The 21,670-nt window shown below is 45.8% G+C and overlaps 1 protein-coding gene across 5 annotated transcripts in view; it reads right to left on the reverse strand.

The window, feature by feature from the left end:
* Positions 1-1,300: 1,300 nt before the first annotated feature.
* NCKAP1L (NCK associated protein 1 like) overlaps positions 1,301-21,670 on the reverse strand; it is a 75,951-nt gene continuing 55,581 nt past the window's right edge. For all 5 annotated transcript variants that reach the window (XM_079967795.1, XM_079967797.1, XM_079967796.1 and 2 more), the window contains 5 exons: positions 17,500-17,593; positions 11,793-11,909; positions 10,988-11,097; positions 7,045-7,134; positions 1,301-2,649 (listed from right to left, as the gene is read on the reverse strand). In XM_079967795.1, coding sequence (XP_079823921.1) covers positions 2,524-2,649; positions 7,045-7,134; positions 10,988-11,097; positions 11,793-11,909; positions 17,500-17,593 — 537 coding nt within the window. In that variant the 3' untranslated portion in view covers positions 1,301-2,523. The remainder of the gene's footprint in view (positions 2,650-7,044; positions 7,135-10,987; positions 11,098-11,792; positions 11,910-17,499; positions 17,594-21,670) is intronic.

Consider the following 21,670-nt stretch of genomic DNA (forward strand, 5'->3'; position numbering starts at 1 on the left):
GAGATTGCGGTACAGTCCTGTATCTGCCTCTGTGGAAGGTCTGGCCAAAGGGGCTTTCTCCTAGAAAAGAGGGCAAAGGATTGCAGCCTTAAGCCCTTAGTGCTATGTAGTATGCATAGAGGAGCAGTCACCAGGCTGGACATGGATCCTGAGGCTGGTGCACTCCTGTGGACACACACCTCTACATCTGATGATTCCCCCCCCCCCGACTCCAGTCAACTCTACACAAAGATGGGTCTTGCTGACACTTTTGCGTGTGCCAGGTCCGTCTCTGCTTGGCTGCCTGCAGTTTCTCAGGAATGAGTCAGCTCTGGAATAGGCAGGTTTACAACTCACGTTTTACAGCTTGTCTGGCCCCTCTGAAGCACAACAATATGGTTGCTATGCCTGTGGAAGGAACTAATCTCCTCCTCAGCTACTAGGCATGGGGAGGAAGAGAAGCCACCCAGGGCAGATCTGGACTCCTTAAGATGGACTGAAAGAACTGAGAAATGTCCTCTTTGCTTCTTCAGTCAAGGGCTTCTGCTCTAGTTCATACTTGCAGTAATATCATGCTCCAACTGCTCTTCTGGGGATTCAGGACTCAGAAGAAGCAGTCTGAACATAAGCACATCTGGAGCTGGACCAACAGTCTGTGTAGGCCTCCTCTTCCCCCAAAGGCCAGGCAGATGCTGGAGGAGGCAGGTTCACAAGAAAGACACAATGGTGATGTTCACACCTAACTCAGCATCTGGTCGTCAGACACATGTGACATTCGAACACTGAGGATGTAGAATCATAGAACTGTAGAGTGGAAAGGGACCACGAGGGTCATCTAGTGCAACCCCTGCAATGCAGGAATCCTTTGCCAAACGTGAGGTTCAAACCCACAACTCTGAGAATAAGTCTCATTTTCTACCAACTGAGCTAACCCAGCCATTGTGTTCAGCTGCCAGTAAGTCATACATACTAAGTTTTAAAAATTATATGCTAGTAGTTGTTACAAATCGCTGGCAAAATGAGTTGCATAGTTCATCATGCATTCTGTAAAAAAGTACTTGTTTCTTTGTCTTAAAAAAGCTGTTAACAATATCAGCACCTGTGTGTTCTCAAGGTGAGAGTGAGTCCATTGCACAAGCAAACCTCATTCTGTGCACACAAGCTCAGTCGAATCCCACCCTTCACTTCCCCCCTCTTTGTTAGCTTTCCCCTTTTTCTTGTTAAATGTGCAAATAAAACATTAAAAAGAGATTTGTCATAAACTGTTTGCATGTAAAGCACAATGAAGCACTGAGAAAACAGAGCAAGTGAGATAAATTGGTTCCATTAAAAGTATTTATTATTTCTTAAAACCAAGTGACTTTAAATGCATTTTCATATTTGAAAATGTCCAAAGGAAAAAATAAAGTCATATATGATAAAGGTATTTCAGAAAAAAAGATACAAAAGGGTTTAGACAAGGACCATTAGTTTATTTTTGCCCAAAAGAATCAGGCTGGACTTGATGAGCAAGGACTCTTCCAACTCAAAGGCTCAATGATTCTAAGTTATACAACTCTCTCACACCGCTGCCAGCTGGTCTGGCGATAAGGAGAGTGGAGCCACTTTTTGCCTCACCCTGCAGGGCTCAGCATGGCACCTGAGTAAGCCCTGCTACTCACAAAAACGCAGGCCTTACCTGTCAGCCACACTTCCCCTGGTGGGGCTGCTTATTTGGCTCCATCTCACCTCATTGCCACTGAATGGTCCCCATGAAAAGCAAGTGTGCAGCAGAAGAAGAGTATTTTCCAGCTGTCACAAAGTTGCAATTCCCAGGATTTTTCATAAGGAAGGCATGACAGGAAAGCCAGCTTAAATTTCTGGCATGTGTATGTCTCAATACATTTTTGAGGAGTTGTTGTTGTTATTGTTTATTGACATAGAGCTACTGAAGTTTGTGACACTTTGCAGAATGTAAGCTTTAATTTATGTTTTAAAGTTGCGTTTTTGCTGCTAAGGAGCTTACAATCTAAATTTTGACAGGAGGAAGACAGAAGCAAGAGGAAGATAAGAAGAATGTGAGCAGATATCTTTACTTAGGCTTTGTTGCAGGGGCAACTACTAAGCCAAAAGTGATGGCATGGGCAGTCCTGGGTTAAATGGGATCTCAACACTGGCAAATGAAATGTGGCATATTTTTAATAAAACCATGAAAGCCGCAAATGGCAGAGCCTGTGGCATCTCTGGCGCTAATAAGCAGCCTGACAGGGGCTGGCAACTGTCATGCAAGTGGCATACAAAATTAGCATGTTGCTGCCCACTGCTCAGCTTTGTGAACAAGCAATTATCTAAGCCAAAGCAAGCTCACCAGCAGCTCTTTTGCAGAAACATCTAGAAGTTCGACACTCTTGCCATTAGATCGTAACTTAAGGCACGTAAGAGAAGCACCAATTCTAACTATCCTCTGCTACCCTGCTTATCTTTTCTAAGGTAGTTCTGCATTTATGTGGTGGTGGGCAGCTGCAGCCTGTGACCTTCTGAGTTATCAGTGAAGGGAAAAGGTTGTCAATGTGTAGGAAGCCGGCTCAAGGCTGAGCTCCTGGAGATCTCTCGGTACGCATTGCGCAGCAGCACGTAAGGGAAGCAGGTCTCCAGCATATCAGTGGTCAAGAAGGACGACTCCTCCACAAGCTGAAAAAGAGGCAGGGAAAATGTGTACGTGGTTACCTCGTACTGCCAGCTCGCTTAAGGGCCGCGGCATGATGCATACTGGGTGCAGAGGATATCCAGATTCTGTACCCCCAAATATATTTTGGATGTTGCCTAATGATACCACCCCAGCCCACCCCAGAGAGCAGAAGGCAGTTTAAAGGAGGGCTTGTGATATGCACACTCTTCCTGTTTTCATATTTGCTGAACAGGTTTTGGCAGTTTTTGGCAGAGTTTTTGGCAGAGTTGACACAGCAGGGCAAAAAATGTAGCAAAAGGGAAATGAAACCTGTGTCAAACCACTTTCAACAGTCCTAAAAACTATGGTAAACTCTGCAGTCTTGCTGTGTTATGATATCTGTTTCTATGACAATTCCACAGGTCCAATGGAAAAACCCCGGAGCCTTGGCTAGGGGCTGGCCAGCTGACATCCTGCAGCTTGACACCAAGGAGGCAGGTTTCTGAGAGAGGCAAAGTGGGTGGGGAGAGACATCCCATCCCATGATGTGACCACACGTTTCTTCTGATGCACTTTCTTCTCTCCTTGTACAGATTACACTACTGGTTTATCAGAGGAAAAAGAGGTAAGAGTGTATATACACCACAAGCAGAAAGTCCTCTTTCAAACCTGCCTTCAACTCTGGAGAGAGGGGAAACCACCATAATATGATCTGCCTTTAGCCCAGGATGTTCAGGTTCTGAATTCCAAATAAATAACACAATGTTTACATTCCCACCTCTCACTGATATTACAAAAAAAGGTGCTCTTAGTTTGGACAGAATGTCAAACCTCAGGTCTGGCTGCTTTGAGAATCTGGAGTGGTAAGTTGCAACCTCTCAACTCCTTGTGATAGGTAGAGAACAAAAAATCAGGGCACATAGAGAGCCCTTTGCATGTGGGAATAAAGCAATGAAGGTATCAGATAACTAGAAGTGCTCATGCAGGTCAAATCATCTAACTCCACACCTCAAGGCATCCTGATCGAGGCCTGTCTGGCCTTTTTGTGAAAAGCTCCAAGGAAAACAGATGCCAAAACCTTCCATGGCAGGCAGATACGTATTGCAATAGCTATCTGCCTGCAATGGGAGGTTGGGGAATCTGTTTTCCCTGGAGCTTTTCACAAAAAGGCCAAGCAGGTTTGTGCTCTGTGGAATCACTTTCCCCACTTTGAACAGGTCAGAAGCTGGGACACCACTGACCTGCATTTCCAACACATCCCAGCTATCAGCCAAGAACCGCATTCCCCCCCCCCCCATCCTGCTAGCAAGCCAAAAGGCAGCAAGGTTCTGCCTAAGCCAGTGTCAGAGGAGCAGCCATCCCAGCCCTCCAATTGGGACAGAGAGTGAACGCCATGCTGGCCAGCTCCTTCGCAAGCTCCAGATTGAAACATTTGCATTTAAATTGCTTTGCCGCAAAAGCAGTTCGCCTGGCGAATATCAATCCCTCCGGGGAATCCAGGCACTCCCTAGCTGAGACGTCTCCTACCATCAGTAGAAGAATCAATAACCATCTCCTGCTGCCACGGGAGCTCCTAATGGAGATGCATCACCTGCGCTGCTTCAGGTACCAGTGTGTCCTCTTGCTTCTACAGATTGGATCTCTTCACCTGGCCTGAAACCACTAGGCTCTCTCCTCACTGGAGGCTCCCCTTCAATGGACTACATCTGTGCTGCCAGTTTGCAACAAAAAGCCAACACCACTGGCCTTCGCAAAATGAACGGGCCCACCTGTTCTCCACAAAATCTTGAGGGTCCTACATCTATCAGCCACTTTCAAAACTGCACCCCACCCATGCCACATGGCTTGGCCCCCTTGCTTGAGCCATGGCAGTTGGCAAACTAGCAAGGCATATATTGGATCTGCTCCTTCACCTCCACCATGGTCCTCATCCAGCTGTAGCCTCAGCTTGCCCCCTCTGCTTGGAGGAGTCTGGCTTCCAGTGTCCAAGAGAATATTACCAGGCATACATTGCCTCACCTACACCTGAGCACGTCAGATAGGTTACCTACAGCATAGTCCTTCTCCGCAGCCTCCGCTATATAACCAGGGCCTTCACCTTTCCATCACCCCTCCTGGGCAGCAGACTTGTCTATTTCTTTAAAATGTAGTTTGCAGCGTTGTGCAAAAGAGAAGGAAATATAGAAGAGAAAGGAACAGAAAGTTTGCACCAAGGAGGCTTAATGTTCCCACTAGATGGTTATAGCAGGATGTGTTGTGAGCATTATGGAGGCAAGGCTGGCTCAGAAGACACTTTGCACATGCACATAAGCAAGAGAGGTGGAAATCATGGGGCTCCATAATGAGAGAAAGAAGCATATTTCAAACATTGAGGCTAAATCCAGAGTAGGTATCATGATTTCTGCTTGTGGGTGTTAAAATCTTGTGTGTGTCATCCTCATTTATGTGTCATTTAATATGTTTTAAAACCCTACTTATAACGCAGTTTAATTTTGTCCTTTTATCAAAGCAGCTCTGTCCCTAGCCAGCCTTGGAAGCAGGGCAAGCCCTGATCTGCTGCCTCTTTGCAAAGCAGCTCCTCCTCACAGGCTGGAGAAGGGAGCTAGAGGACTTTCCTGCTTCTGGGGCCCCATTTATGCATCCAGACGACTTCCTGCAGACTGATAAAATAAGCTTCAATCAAGAAAATACTTATCTTCCACCCCTCAAAGCAGCAAAGCACGGTGATGACAGAGATGCAAAGTAAAAAGAGCTCAGCCTAGGCAGCCCTTGGCTGTCGCTTTGCTACTGAAGAGCCAGCCAGCCTGAGGGGGGCAGAAAAAGCAGGGGAGCCAGGAGCAAGGGAGAGATGGAGAAGCCGCTGTTTCTGCCAGACCATTATTATTTTATTTTTAAAGCATGGTGGCAGTTGTTTTTTAAGGCGAAGGGTGTGAGGGGAAAGGGGACACACAGACACACACCTCAGGGGAAAGCAGGAAAATAAAGGGGACGGAAGGAGAGGGCAAGTGGGGAACGAGGGTGGGGGGTATGGACAGGAAACACCCCCCCCCCCAGAAGCGGATCCTGGAGCCTGACCTGCAGCTACTGTAAATCAAAGCCCTTCCAATATTGAAACATCAATCCCACATTGGCCAACACCTTAAGACACAAGTGAGCAGCAGATCCCGGGGGGGGGGGGGCGGAGAGGAAGGGAGACAGGCAGACAGACAGGCAGACAGACAGACAGACGGGGGGGGGAGGGAGGGAGGTGAGCAGCAAGATGGAAGGATGCGAAGGCAGGCAGCAAACCTGGACAGGAGAGGCGGTGGCAGCTGAAGGCCCAATAGCCAACCTGACAGCTGGCAAAGAGACAAACACACACACACACACACACACACACACACACACACAAATATATATATGGAGAGAGAGTTTCTTCCTAGAAAAAAGGTGCTGTACTGTGTACTGTTGTGTACCACCAGAAAAAAAGCACAGGCACCAATGTCTATAAAGCATTTTTTAAACATGAAGTGTTTAAAAATAAAGCTATTATTGTTTTTTGCAACATTCACTGATAATTAATTCCATTTTAAAGGTAGAGAAGGAGAGGACTGAGGTGTTGTCAGGGCGGGACTATGAAGCAGAATGAGCAAGAACACACACACACCAAAAAAGATTTGCATGTTGATTCCTATATGGAAAGATGCAAGGATTTGAAGCTGCTGCAGGCCCTTCAATCCAGGACCCAAGGATTGCCAGGTGGGCATTCAGGTGGTTTGCTCCTACCCACCTCCAGCCAAAGGAGGGAACTCTGGGGCCATTTCTAAAGAGCTTTAAGTGTTGTGCAGAAATTAAAAACCAAGGCTGTTAGTACCCATTGGCTCACAATGTAAGGGACACAATTCAGAAGGGAAAAGGAAGAAGGGAGAGGGAAAATAGGACAGAGTGGGCTAGCTGATGCTCCCTGATCCTTATAAAAGTTTCTAGATCATCATCAGGCTTTGCTTGCTTGTCCAACAAGTCTGTGCTCTTTGAAGCTTCTGTTGCTGGACACACACCTGCCTTACTTTGAACTCTAAAGGAGCTGGAACTGAAAAATTATATATGAGTATTCTCATAGGAGGCCCTCTTTTTTCTCATATGAGTGCAATTCAGAGGCAGGGGCGGAGCAGTGTGGGAGCAGGGCTAGTCGCCCGCGCGGTGAGCTTCCCTAGCCGCCTGCTGCCCGCACGGGGAGGGGCGCCGCTAGCCACCCGCGGCTGCATCGTCCCTAGTGGCCCGCCACCTGCACAGCGAGTGGGGGGGGGTAATACGGCGATGTCACCCGCCCTCACGGCTGACACCCAGTGCACACCGCACCCCCCGCACCTGCCTTCCTCCGCCAGTGTTCAGAGGAAGCCCCCCTCCTGTTCAAACTCCTTCCCCTATAGGATACTGACCAAGTGCATGAGGAGTGAAATGGATTCTCTGTTCTTGGTTTTCAGCCGGTCAGCTTCTTGTCCCAGCTGTAAGAGGCTAACAGAGGCCAGCTAGGAAGACAGGAAAAAGACAATAAAAGCCAAGTCAAACCGCCTGTGGTCAACAGCAGCTAGAGATGGAAAATCTTTCTCTAACATAAGCTAGCACAGTTGCAGGCAACCACTTTTTAAAAAAAATTATTTTAATGAAAAGCAGTGGGGGAGGCTGCATTCAAAAAAGAGGAAGTCCAAAGGTATTGAGATTAGATGCTTAACCCCTGGAGCCATTTTTTTCTGCTGAAAATTGCCTTCCTCAATCTGTTTTTCTCCCCACTAGGAAAAAAATTAATTCCACGTGTGGTAAAGCAACTTGGGAGAGAGCATGGGCACAGCCAGAATTTTTGTTAGGGTGGGAGCAGGACTTTTCGGGGGGGGGGCAGAACCCACGTAACTGGTCAGTTAGTTAAGTATTTCTATTGTTTTACTTGATGGGGGCAGCTGCTAGTAGCATGCTTAGCTTTGCAAAGGCCCCTCCCTCCTCTACAGCCAGCATGAAAACACAGGCCGCTAGCCTTCTAAGCAAGTAAAAAGAGTGGGTGCTTACTCCTAGCCAAGGGGGTTGGTGGGTGAGGCATGGATCACTCCGTTCTGCCTCTGAGAGCACATTGGGCTTTCCATGCTTGTGGTGGTGGAAGAGACTTTTCTTCCTCCACAGCTAAGATGGAAACCAAACTGTCTGGCAGAGCTGAAATGGAGTGGGCCTGTCTTCTGCCAGCCCTCTCTCTTGCCTGCATGCAGTTCTGGGTCACCTATGACTACCAGATGAGTTGTTAAATACAGGGCTGATTTAAAAACAGATTTAAAACAAACAACAGTCAAATGCAGCAACCAAAGAGGTGCATATGCCTCCCCATCCCACCAGATGTGATTAAAATAATGAAAATGGCTTTTCTTTCTTTAAAACAAAGAACCCTTTAAAAAAATCCCACTGTATTACATGCCAAACAGAAACTGTCGTTTTTCTTCAGAATCTTCATAAAAGCACATTTCTTTTGTGCAGTATGTAAATTTAATCAGCTCCAGTTAAAAGCTAGGGTATCTTTAATTGGTTCACAATCTCAGCAGGAGCACATCTAATTCTATATGCCAGAGCTAGTTGCAAAAAGAACATATCTTCCAGGTATTTTTTTGCCATTCCTGTTCTGATAGATCTCCTACACAACAGGCAGAAATTCAAAGAGTGAAATGCTTCTCCATCTTTTCACCTCCAGGCCATGGGAAAAGCTATCCTTGTTGAATTTCTGCTTGCTGGGGGAGAGGGGAGGTGACATTCTCCAGGTGCCAGTCCCCTAACTTCCAATGCACCAGACTGCCTACTATGGGATTTCTGCTGAAATGAGCTGAAAGGAAACGTTTCACCTGGTGTGATGGTGCCAGAAACATGATCTGCCATTGCAGCTAATCAACAGATAAATCATACCAACTCCTACAGGCCAGAAATAAGAAAGTGATCATGCTTAGCAGTCCCTCTATCCATCACCCACAGCCAGCGGGATTGACTCTTCTCATACTGCCAGCCATGGGATAATACAGTTGCGTGATACACGAGCAGCCTTAAATGTTAGCAGGAAGAAAGCTATCTGTTGGCATCTGCAAGGCCTTGGGATCCATCCCCAATTGAGCACACAGGCAGTTAAAGTCCATGGAGGAGCCAGCAGTAAATTGCAATCATATTCAATCTGGTGTCTCAGTGCTCCTGGGAGCAATGTATGTGTTGTCTGCCAACTCTGGAAAAATCCTAAGTAGATAATTTGGTCACACCTGTGAATTCGCAGACTGCTTTTTCCCTTTTTCCTTTTGCACCAAGTGGCAGCCCAGATTATGGGCATTCTCTGTTTCTGGCCAATAGGAGGCAAGAGGCTTGAGACCCTGCTTGCAAGGATAAGAAGGCAACAAGCTTTGTGTCTGGCTGTGGCAATGCCCAAGTGGGGTTTCCAGCAGGCCAAAGGGGAAGCGAAGAATGGTCTGTCAAGACCCCAGCAGATGTGACAGGTGAGTGGCAATGGATTTTCAGACACACACACACCACAATCAGACCCATATGTAACATTTCCATGGTGACCACAATGGAAGAATACTGTATAATTAAAATCAACCAGGAGACTTCAGATCTGCCCACCATGTATAAGTCCACATAGTCTCAGTGTTTTTTCAGCAAATGAAAATGAAATTAAAAAGAAACTGCTTCTCAGTAATCAACAACTCCTCACTAGCAAGCAAAATTTCAATTTTCAGTAGGCTGAACAGCAAAAGCAAGGAAATATTTTTGTCTTATTATTAGGGCATTGAAAAAGACAGGTGGGGGGATCATCTAGTATACCACCTGTACCACAAATGCAGCATATTTAGCTGAATGGCACATTCCTGAGCATTTGTTCAGAACAGCAGAAGGCATCTGTTGCAAATGCTCCCCTTATCAGGACTCTCAAAAGCCAGGCAAGCAACATTTTTATCGTGCAGTCCCAGGGTGAGTGCTTTTCAAAGCCTGATAAAAAAGAGACAGATCTTACAGTATGAAAGAAATCCTTGCATCTGATTTTTAAGTTTAGTTCACATGACACAGAGTTCCAGCTTGCACAGGAGCATGCCGCTGGAGAGGAAGACGGCAGCTTTTGTTAAAGAGGCAATGATATAACACATTCAGATGTTCAGTGTTCAAAGCATTTCACCTGTATTACCATATTAATCCTTACAACAGCGCTGTGAGGTAATCCAGTATGAATAAAGGTAGAGGTAAAGGGACCCCTGACCATTAGGTCCAGTCATGACCGACTCTGGGGTTGCGGCACTCATCTCGCTTTATTGGCCGAGGGAGCCGGCGTACAGCTTCCGGGTTATGTGGCCAGCATGATTAAGCTGCTTCTGGCGAACCAGAGCAGCGCACAGAAACGCCGTTTGCCTTCCCACCGGAGCAGTACCTATTTATCTACTTGCACTTTGACGTGCTTTCGAACTGCTAGGTTGGCAGGAGCAGGGACCGAGCAACTGGAGCTCACCCCGTCGCAGGGATTCGAACCGCTGACCTTCTGATCGGCAAGTCCTAGGCTCTGTGGTTTAACCCACAGCACCACCCGCGTGCCAGTATTGCCCCTTTAATACTGCAGATGAGAATGCTGAGGCTTGTTTAAGACTGCAATCTCATATCCACTTCCCTGGGAGTGTGTGCCATTGAGCACAATGGGCCTTACTTCTGTGTAGACATGTTATAGGATGGTACTGCAAAGGAGTCTGCAATTAAGCTGAGACTCGAATCAGAAGCTTCTAACATAGTCCATTCTTTTAACTGTTATGCTACACAAGCTTCTCTCCAGGCTTACTACTTTTGTCTTTGTTTATACAGCACGTCTCATAATTGCAAGCAGTAACATACTGATCGGGACGCAGGTGGCGCTGTGGGTTAAAGTCTCAGCGCCTAGGACTTGCCGATCGAAAGGTCGCCGGTTCGAATCCCTGCGGCGGGGTGCGCTCCCGCTGCTCGGTCCCAGCGCCTGCCAACCTAGCAGTTCGAAAGCACCTCCGGGTGCAAGTAGATAAATAGGGACCGCTTACCAGCGGGAAGGTAAACGGCATTTCCGTGTGCGGCTCTGGCTTGCCAGAGCAGCGATGTCACGCTGGCCACGTGACCCGGAAGTGTCTCCGGACAGCGCTGGCCCCTGGCCTCTTAAGTGAGATGGGCGCACAACCCCAGAGTCTGTCAAGACTGGCCCGTACGGGCAGGGGTACCTTTACCTTTACCTAGCATACTGATCAAGGTTGAAGGGTTTGTCTGTGGATAGATAACCCCAACTATGCTGGGCCCCCAAAGCTCTACATGGTGGTGTTCAATGCATGTTATCGCCCAGAGAAAATCAAGAGCTTCACTTACCATCAGGAATTCCTTGAGATGAGTCTCAATGTTCTTGTTGTAGATTGTAAAGAGGGCAGCCGATACTTGGATGATGGCTTTGGCTAGGCAGTGGATGTTGTTGATGAAGCCTATGCGCACACACGGGGGGGGGGGGAGAAACTTACACCAATTCCAAACTTTTTGAGCAGCTAAATGGACCTGGAGACTGGCACTTGTCTATGGAGGTAAGTGCTAGCCTTGCCCCTCTCAGTTAAGCACTGCCTTGAAGGTGGACACACAACAGAATGGACTGATGCAAACCAGATCCCTTTTCTCCCTGTTACATTCAGGTCTCCACCTCTCCCACTTTCCTGTGTGGCTCCTATTAAATGTTCCTGGTACCTATGCTTTTGAAACATCAGTCTGGGCTGCTATAAACTGTAGTGTGTGGAGCTATCTTTAAAGATGGTCCAGAAGCTTAAAGTGGTGCAAAATGCAGCCGTGCTGGCTGATTGGAGCTGTGGCCCAGAGCTGTCTGAAGTTCACTTGTGGGCTACCCCTGCATTAGGATGAGGGACTTCCTGCCCTGCCCTTTTATCTTGCATAGCCTTATCCTGAGTTCTTCTTTGTGATGAAATGCCGGCCTCCATAGAGATGCAGACAATGATAGCATTATATCGCAAATCACTAAGCAAAAGGAGGTGCTGATCAGGAAGCTATCACCGCCTGCAGTCACTGTGACTAATACTTGGCAGGCATCTCTGGCTTGCAGATTTTCCATGAGTGAGTGGATCAATACCGGAGGTTTGGGGAGGGAGTTGTAAGCCTGCACCTTGCTTCTTACCGTCTATCTCGGTGGTGTAGACTGAGGAAGGGTCCGTGGCCAGCAGCGGCAGAGACACGGCTACGAAGACCAGCAGCAAGCAGGCAGCCTTGTAGTCCTCCTCTGAGGAAGAGCTGTCTATCAGGGAGGCAAAAGGAATGATGTATAGGAAGAGATTTCAGTAATAAGCCTGATTTACACTGTTGGTTCCTCTCTCCCCCCAGCTTGGTTGCTCAACAGACTTGACAAAGAAAAAAAAGCCCTAGCAGAAAAAAGGGTGGTGGTTTTTTAGAATTGCAGCAGCTGTGACAGGCCAATAAATTATCTGATGGATGGAGCTGGTGAGCTGAACAGAACTGACACGGCTTGGCTCCGCTTGAATCGACACGTGTGTGTCGGTGAGACATAGAAGAAGAAACTAAGAGGAAAAGTTCAGCACTGGCAGTGGTGTGTGGGTGTGGGTGTGTGCAGGGACTCTGGACTACTGCACCTTAGCAGCCAGGAGCTCCCAGCAGCATGGACCATTGAGCGTCTGCGTCTGACTTGCTTGGATTCGGAGCCTAAGAAACGCCAGCCCACCCCTCTTCCAGCCAGGGAGGATCAGGACAGCACTACTCTTTGACAGCAGCCCTCTTGCATGGAGAGTAGCCTGGGCTGGCGGGGCAGGAGTGGCGGGGGGAGATATGGTACAACAATTGCCCTGGAAATGTAGCCAGTGACTAAGAGGTAGACTAGCTGCAGCCACAGAACTATGGCCTCCCAAGGCAGCAAGAAAAACAGTAAGCAAGATTTTTGAGAGGCTGGCCAGCCTTGTGAAAAACCTCTTTTACCAAGACAGGTTCTACAGAAGGGAGACTCAGGCCAAGGTTAGAAATGCGCCCCCTCCTGGCATCTCTATTCAGCCCTCCAGACTCTCCCCCAGCCCCTCCCCTCCCACCAGTCCTCCTTGAGTACTTTTGCCTTCTTGGAATGGCTCCTTGAGCTGTGAAAATGCTTCTCCCTCGCCTGGATGGAGAGATGTTCCTATTTGTGGACTCTGCCTTTTCCCTGGCTGCAAAAAGCTGCAGGTCATATCCACTACTAATCCCACTTTTGATTGTAGCCCCACTCATAGCATGCCTGCACCTCTCAAAAGGATTCAGACAAGGAAATGCCCCCCCCCCCAGCCTGGTCCTAGAGCATGTTAGGGGATAGCACAGGCTCAGTTTGAGGCCAGCACTGCAGGGAGGCAATTGCTTGGTTTTGCCCCAGCTAAAAACAAAACTCTGGAACAGACTCCCATGAGAGGTGGGGACTCTCTTTCCTTGAAAGTTTTTAAGCAGGGGTTGAATGGCCATCTGTCATGGATGATCTAGTTGAGATTCCTGCATCGCAGGGGGTTGAACTAGATGATCTCAGGGTCCCTTCCAACTCTACAATTCTATGATCCTTAGTGATTGTAGATGCAAAGCTGGGAAGAGAAGAGGAGTGAAAGCAGAAACTACAAGCAACCAAAGACTGGAGTTGAGAGCGATGATACTTCCGGGTTAGCACCTTCGGCAATAGCGGAATTCCCCTGATCGGGAGGAACTTGCTCTGTGGAATTCAGGGTCTGGCCGCCACGGCTAATAATAATAATAATAATAATAATAATAATAATAATAATAATAACAACAACAACAACAATAAATAAATAAATAAATAAATAAATAAATAAATAAATAAATAATTTTAGTGGGCGAAGGCGGAGACCCACTAAAAATCGCAGGCAGGAGAAGCCTGTGAACGTGGGATTCAGCTGCCACCTTTTGCGCCTCCCCTACTCGCGGGGAGACCCGGTTTCGGGGATCTGGAGCGATGTGGGATGAGCGGCGCAGTGCTTTGAATTGACTGCTTCTTTCACGGAGTGAAGCCGCATTGCTGTTGCCGGAGAGCGCTGACTTTTTCCTGTGGACAATTTGATTCTAAACAACTACCCGTGAGTAGAACGGAAAATTGGATTATTAAACGTCTTAATTTGGCACCGAAACGGGGAGGCTTCAAACAGGAAGTCCGCCTTCCCCTTTTGTAAATAGATTGAAGCAAAGAATTTGCAAGCTAAAGTCTTGGAAAGTCCTATGTAAAGGATTAAACTTCCATCGGCTAAAATAGTTAAACACCCCTTGGAGGCAGGAGAAGAGGGGGGAAATTTGGGATCGCGTAAGCCTGCAGGAGAGTGAAGAAAGTTGGATCACCACCGCTCTGAACCTGGAAATGGACTGCTAGTAAGACTGACGTTTTTGGGAAAGTTCATTGACTGTGACAGTTAGTTAAATAAGAGAAATACATTGCTTTCATTGTCTCCTTCTGCGTTTAAAAAGGAGTAAAAGTAGCTGAAAATTGAAACTAATTTTACTGCTTGAACTGTGCTTAAAAGGATTGATACAAACAGAAATTGTTTCCCTCTAGAGGGAGCCTTTGAAATTGTTACAAGAGTTGGGCTGGTGGAATCTCCAGCTGCAAGAGAAAACCGTGAGATTGACCTTGGATTGCTTGAGAATGTCGACAGAAGAAGCCTTAGTGATTGCACTATGCAAAATAAGTGAGTCATTGGAACAGCTCCATAAGAAGACGGATGCGATGAATATTAAAATTGATATTTTGGGACAAAAAGTGACTAATTTGGGACAAAAAGTGAACATCTACACAGAAACTATTCAGGAATCGATACAGGAATCTACTTTGACATGCCAAATGGTGGAGAAAGCGAGGGAGAAAGTTGTGGTTGTTGAACCTAAAGTAATACAAGTGGAGAGGGAGAGAGCTCCAGCCTTACAGAGGCAACTTGATGATTACAAGTTGTTGCCCTCTATGATTGAATTCAGAGAAAGTCAGATTGGAACACTGCTTGGACTGGAGAAGGAAAGTTGGACAGATCACCTCATGCAGGGATTTACTGACCTTTGGGATCTGGACCTGGGTCAGGAGGAGATTGGAGTTGTGGGGACCTGCAAATTTGGAGGGACTTTGAAACACGTCCTGAAATATCTTTTGGATTTTAGTTTTAACCACGGAGATGTGGATGACATGTCAAGAAGGAATAAAAACATTGTTAGGTTGGAGCTCCCCCGAGACCTACTCTTCAGCATCAAACAAAGGAAATTAAGAACAAGATCAGCAGAAGACAAAGTAAAGTGTATGTATAAATACGAAGATGATTTGCAGAAGGGACCTGGAAAAGAGTTAAGAGCCTCGGACAGAAGATCACCAGGTTGATGGACTATATGGAATTGACGGAAATGACTGGCAGAATCCGAGACCAGGGAGAAGAGACGGTGGAAGAAGATTGGGAAAAGTTTAAAGTTTATTTATAGAAATAGGGTAAAATTAATGAGTGTTAGAAAAATGTTGGAATGAAATTATATGGCCTTAGTAGAAGTGTTATAAGGAGTTAAGCATAAGTATTATAGTTTTTATGGAAATAAGGTTAAAATAAGTTAAGATATTTATATGACAGAAAATAGTGAAAGATGGAAAGAATTTGCTGAAACAATTAATAGAAGTGGAATACAAAAAGGGAGGTGAGAGGAAGTCGATGAAACAAGGGAATGAAAGATAAGGCATTGAAATGGTATGATGTATGTTTTTAAATTGTTTTTGTTCTGTTTTGTTTAGTTTAATGCATTAATGTTGTGTGGTGTATTGTTTATATATTGTATTGTATTGTTTTTTCTTTTTTTTTCTTTTTTTTTCTTTTTTTTCTTTTTTCTCCTTTTCTTTTTCTTCTTGTTTGTAAGGTTTAAAAGTAATAAATATTATTATTATTTTTTTAAAAAAAGACTGGAGTTGAGAGTGAACTAAAGAATGGAAGCCTCAAACCCCCATGATCTCAAGTCCCTGTGTCAGTTAAAACAGGGAGATTAAGCTACTGCTGTTCTTTGCTTTGCCATCATGCTGGGAAGAAACACAGCTGCATTCTGATGCATGAAAAATGGCACTGATTTAGACAAGAAAGTTATGGGGCAGGGGCTGGAGAAATTTTTTAAGTCTCAGGTACCAACAAGAGTCTCAAAAGGGTAGAGAGGGAAGGGCTAGACTGGGGCACATGGGCCACTATTATTGCTGCTGCCAATACAACACCAGCAAACCTATGACTGGCTAGCTGTGCTCTAGTGCTCCCAGGGCTCTGGCAATCTGCACCGGTGAAGGTGGTGAGGTGGCAAACTTGTTTGTTTATTCCTGCATTCATATTCCCACCTTTTCTCCAAGGAGCTCAAGGTGTCTTAGATGGCTCTCTCCCTCTCCATTCTATCCTCACAACAACCCGCTTACAAGCTGGGAACAGGTCCAAGGTTACCCAATGAGCTTCATGGCCAAGTGGGTATTTGAACACTGGTCTCCCAAGTCCTTGTCTGAGCTCCACTCTGGGTTTCTGTGTCTCTTGTCCATGTTGTGGTAAAGGAAGAAGAGAGACGGTTGCCCTGAAGGCAATGGAGCACAGGATATCTCATCAGAGAAGCTCAGGAAAGGACCACACTTCACCTGCAGAAGGTCTCGAGTTCAATACCTGGCATCTCTAAGTAAGTCTGGCAAAGACTTTGGTCTGAAACCCGGAGGCCCCTGCACAATGACTGCAGACAGCACTGAGCTAGACAGGCTAATGGTCTGACTCAGTATAAGACTGCTTCCTCTGATTCTGGTCTGCTATTTTAAGAGAAGGACAGACTTCTAGGTTCCAGAAGAGGAGCTTTAGCTACTACAGTCACTTGGGATTATTCAAGGCCTCAATGCCTTTAGGAGGACAATGTCACACACAGATACCATCTGCCAAAACCAGGGCTGAGACACTTATTTGGCCCAGTGGGCCAGATTCTCCCACCTTCACCTCATAGGCCAATTTTGATAGATGGGCAGGGCCACCCACCTGTCAATTACCCAATAGGCCAACCAGATTCCCCACCCCTGGGTTTTGGCAGGTGGTACCAGCGTGATGTTATCCTTGTGTAGGCCTTGAGTAATCCCAGGCACTAGGTCACTGGGGAGAGAGCGGCTAAGCAAGAATGAGCTTCCTGTGCATCAGCTGACACACAGTGAGTTCAATCCTGCTTTGCCCAACTGCATCTCTACCTGCTGCATACTAGACATCACATATGATATTAGGCATTGGGCAGGTTGGCGTGGTTTGGGGGAAATGGCCTGGCAGGCCACAGCCCACCCTAGGCCTAAACTATCTGGATTTCGGGTCCAATGTGAAGAAAAGGAAGCAGCAGCACAGAGAAGCAAAGCTCTGGAGGAAGACAAATTGCATCAATTGTGTCTGTGGCCTGAAGCTATTAAATACATGAGTGTTTTCCAGGTAAGGGGATAGCATTCAGCCCACTGGTGAGATGCAGCTGTGCAAATGGCTGTGCATATGTACTGGAAGATCAAAAGCTTGCCACTGCCAACTGGGAAAGGCACAAAGCAAAATTCAGGAAAGCTGAGATTCTTGGCTGAAGCCTGGGAGTGGGCCTTTTAAAACACAAACAAACCCGTGACAGCATCCAAGCAGAGACAGCCTCCTAGAGACAGAGTTAAATATTTATCAGTGCTGAGATGATGCACCACCTGGCAAGATTCCCTGTGCAGCTCCTTTGAAAGCGGAGCTTTCCTGATACCAGGAATGCTTGCCTTCTGGGATCTCTTGCCTAGTAGATAAAGGGACGGCATTTCATACAGCTAAGTCTTATCGCAACAGTACATGGAAACATGGGCAAGCCTTGGCTCTTACCTTTCTTGAGGCTGGAAAGGGCGGATACTAAGGCTGGGTCAATGTCGCAAGGGACCCCTGCAGCTGTGGCTAGTTCAAAGATGCTCAAGGTCACCTAAAGAGAAGGATGAAAGGGCAGAACCAGGTGTTAGTAATGCTGCTGCTGGGCCTTGGTCTCTTGGTCTCACCGCAACATATCAGACCTGGTTGGCACATGCACACACACACACACACACAAATTAGGCTTGAATTTAATTAATTTTATAATGAATGATTTTAGAGTGTTGTCTGTGCTGTACATTTGTACTGTTTTACTGTTGTTAGCTGCCCTGAGCCCGGCTTCGGCTGGGGAGGGCGGGATATAAATAATTTTTTTTTTAAAAAAAAAGGTGGTATTGATTACAATACCAATAAAGGATACAATATAACACATCTCTTAACATAATTTTCTTAACTTCTTTGGACTCCCTCACATCTCCCGCTCCTGCGTTCCTGTCTATATAATTTTTATCCAGCAAATTTATCCCCTTATTTCTATTCTTATTATCTAATTTTCCAATGTTATATCTCTAATTTTAGATATCCTTTATTCAAATCTTAAAAAATTAAATATAACCTGAAACTTCCAAAAATTTATCTTTTCTTGAATTTAACTTATCTTCATAATTCACTTCATCTAGCTTAATGGTGCCTAGTTGTTTGTACTCTAGCATCCTTCTTAACATTCATACAATTTACAATATTTTTGTAAGTAAGTCTTAAATTTCTTCCAGTCTTCTTCCACCGTCTCTTCTCCCAGGTCTCGGATTCTGCCAGTCATTTCAGCCAGTTCCATATAGTCTATCAGTTGCGTCTGCCATTCTTCCAATGTGGGTAAATCTTGGGTTTTCCAATGCTTAGCAACGAGTATCCTTGCTGCTGTTGTTGCGTACATAAAGAATGTTCGGTCTTTCTTTAACACCTTCTGGCCGACAATGCCCAGCAGGAAGGCCTCTGGTTTCTTGGGGAAGGTATACTTAAATACCTTTTTCAGTTCATTATATATCATTTCCCAAAAAGCCTTCACTCTAGGGCAAATCCACCAGAGGTGAAAGAATGTTCCTTCATTTTCTTTACATTTCCAACATTTGTTATCAGACAAGTGGTATATTTTTGCAAGTTTGACTGGGGTCATATACCATCTATATATCATTTTCATAACATTTTCTTTCAAAGCATTACATGCAGTAAAATTCAGCCCAGTAGTCCACAACCTCTCCCAGTCCTCAAACATGATGTTATATCCAATATCCTGTGCCCACTTTACCATAGCTGATTTAACCGTTTCATCTTGTGTATTCCATTTTAACAGCAAGTTATACATTTTTGAAAGCACCTTAGTCTTAGGCTCTAACAATTCCATTTCTAGCTTCGATTTTTCCACCTGGAATCCTAACTTTTTGTCATGTTTAAAAACTTCTTTAATCTGAGCATAGTGTAACCAATCTCGCACTTTGTCTTTCATTTTCTCCTGACTCTGCAATTTCCAATTATCTCCATCTTTTTCTAATATTTCCCAATACTTCGGCCAATTGGCCTCCATATTGAGTCTTTTCTGCAGGTGGGGAATATAACCTTTTACTGCTCTCCATGTTTTATAAAACAAAACTGTGCACTTAAAAAAAGGAGGCAGCACACATAATGGAGAAAGGGTAGTACAGTGGTACCTCGGGTTACAGACGCTTCAGGTTACAGACTCTGCTAACCCAGAAATAGTACCTTGGGTTGAGAACTTTGCTTCAGGATGAGAACAAAAATCGTGCAGCAGCAGGAGGCCCCATTAGTTAAAGTGGTGTCTCAGGTTAAGACCAGTTTCAGGTTAAGAACAGACCTCCGGAACGAATTAAGTTCTAAACCTGAGGTACCACTGTACTTTCCTGCTATACTAGTTTACTAAGGAGGGCAAACAAAAAATCTTACAGGAGGACTCACGCAAGAGACAAAGGTAGCTAAGACATGGCATTTCACCTAGAGTGTCTGTATTATGGAGTGGTTCATAAAAGAGGAGATGCTCCTTGTTTTATTCTGGGCCTGGGCCATTTGGGACTTTTCTTTTGAAGTGTGCCTATGTATGCATATGCAATACTGCAAGGAAAAATGGCGTCTGGGATCCAGCAGTCACCGCAAGTACCAGGGACAAGAGTAAAAAGAATAAGTAGAGGCCTTGAACAGTGGTCAGAGAAGGCTGCCAGGTGCAATCTTGTCCAGAAGGCACTAAATTTAGGGTCCTCCAATTCCTTGCACTAGGCAAATGTGCTGACATAAAAATCTAGCTGAGAAAAATGCTAGGGAAGCAGGCATGATGACACTCCCTTCCTCTCACACTAGGATCTTTTTGACAGCTCTTCACCCCTATCATGCTTCCCTGGATCTGAGCAGTCAGACAACCGAAGGCCTTGTCCTTGATTTCACTACAATCTCCGAATCCCCCTTTCAGGAATTTTAATTCACCTTCCTGAGAAACAACCTTTACTCCCTTTGCCATCTCTAGCACATCTCTACTGTTCACTGAAAAACCCTGCTCTCTCTCCTTTCCTGTGAATCATTTTGTATAGCTTATAAGTCCTCTGGGCATGGAGGTGGGATGCATCAACAACACCTACTGCACCACTGGCACAAAGGGAACTGCTAGACTGGTGTTTTTAGGCAAGTGTATCCTGCAATATGTTCTTCACACAATTATAGTGCACCAGTGGTGGATTTGTTTTGCTTTATTATCTGTTCTAAGGTGCTTCCCCAATGCTACCACATCATGGCTGTCTTCAGCAGCTATAGCAGCACACCAAGGGGGGGGGAGAGAATGTTTGTGGTATGAAAAGTTACACGATTTCAGCAGGAAGTTACAGGATATGCTCTAGTTAGAAATTAAGCAGTATGACGGCTCCAAAACTTTTGCAGATGTGAATAGTATTCTGCTGAATTATTTGGCTGGTGAGTCTCTGCATGTTTTACGGCAGGCACACTGACATAATGTAACATGCATTGCAGCGTGCTTCATGCAGAAGCCCTCCAGTGTGTAAACCCAAGTTGCATGACCTCCTTTCTATAAGGAGGAAGAACCATGTGACTCAGTCCTCTGTGTGTATCGGTTGATGCATGGCAGGCACACTTCACGTGTGGAGACAGGGGAGGTGGGGCCCATGACTGCTCCTGTATCACATAAATTGGGCCGCAGTACTAGCCCTGTAAACTTATGAAATGGAACTGCATTTCTAGCTGCTTCCAGAAGAGAGGGAGTTGTGGGGAAAGAGAGAAGAGAAATTAACTAAATGTGAAAGGCTTCTGCAGATTTCATGTAAGTTGGCACAGTAGGCAGTTGGGGGTTGGAAAAAGTTTTAAAACATTTATAGTTGTTAAAAGCAGAAGCGACCAGCTACCGCTGCCTCGAGCCCACTCTTGTGCGCTATCTGAAGCATCTCAATGAAACACACTTCTCATCTTGATTCAAGAGGCTGTGAATGACAGAGCACCCACCCCCCTCCTTGGGCAGCCTGTGCCAATTAATCACCCTTGTGGTTAAACATTGCAACTTATTTCTAAATATTTTTCTAACTCTTAATTCCTGGCTGTTGCTTCACATTCTGTCTTCTCCAGCTAGTGAAAGATCAGAGAACTCTGCCGAGTGAAAAGGAAACTCACTGACGAGGCTTGAAAACAAGTCTATCTGGGTGTCCCTCCATCTTCCTGGAAGACAAATTTCTGGGGAGCAAGGCTAGCCCTACACAGCAGGGTTACAAAATGTGCAACTGGCCAAGTCCTTCTAGCCATGTTTGGTTTTGGAATCAGCCAAACAAAATGGGGACTGAGAAAGGAGAGACACTGTCTCCTTCCTGCTGGGCACTGTAAATCAGACCTTTGCAAGCTCCAGTTCCATATAGATGCTCAGTGGCCGATTTCCTGCATTGGCCTCAGTGTTCCAATCTCATGCATATGCAGCAGGCATCCCCATTCCCCAAAGCACATGCTGCATGGCTTGGCCTGATCTGTCACTTTTCACCTATGTGTGGCAGGAAATGTGTCCTGAGGGCATGGCAAATTAACAACAGCAAAAACAACCTGCATAGTGTCCGTGCCATTACCCTCCCTGCTGGTCCATCTCAATGCTATTTGTATGCAAATAGCACACGCATGCGCACGCACACGTAAGCAACCA

Source organism: Podarcis cretensis (assembly GCF_951804945.1).
Source record: "Podarcis cretensis genome assembly, chromosome: 2".
NCBI lineage: Eukaryota > Metazoa > Chordata > Lepidosauria > Squamata > Lacertidae > Podarcis > Podarcis cretensis.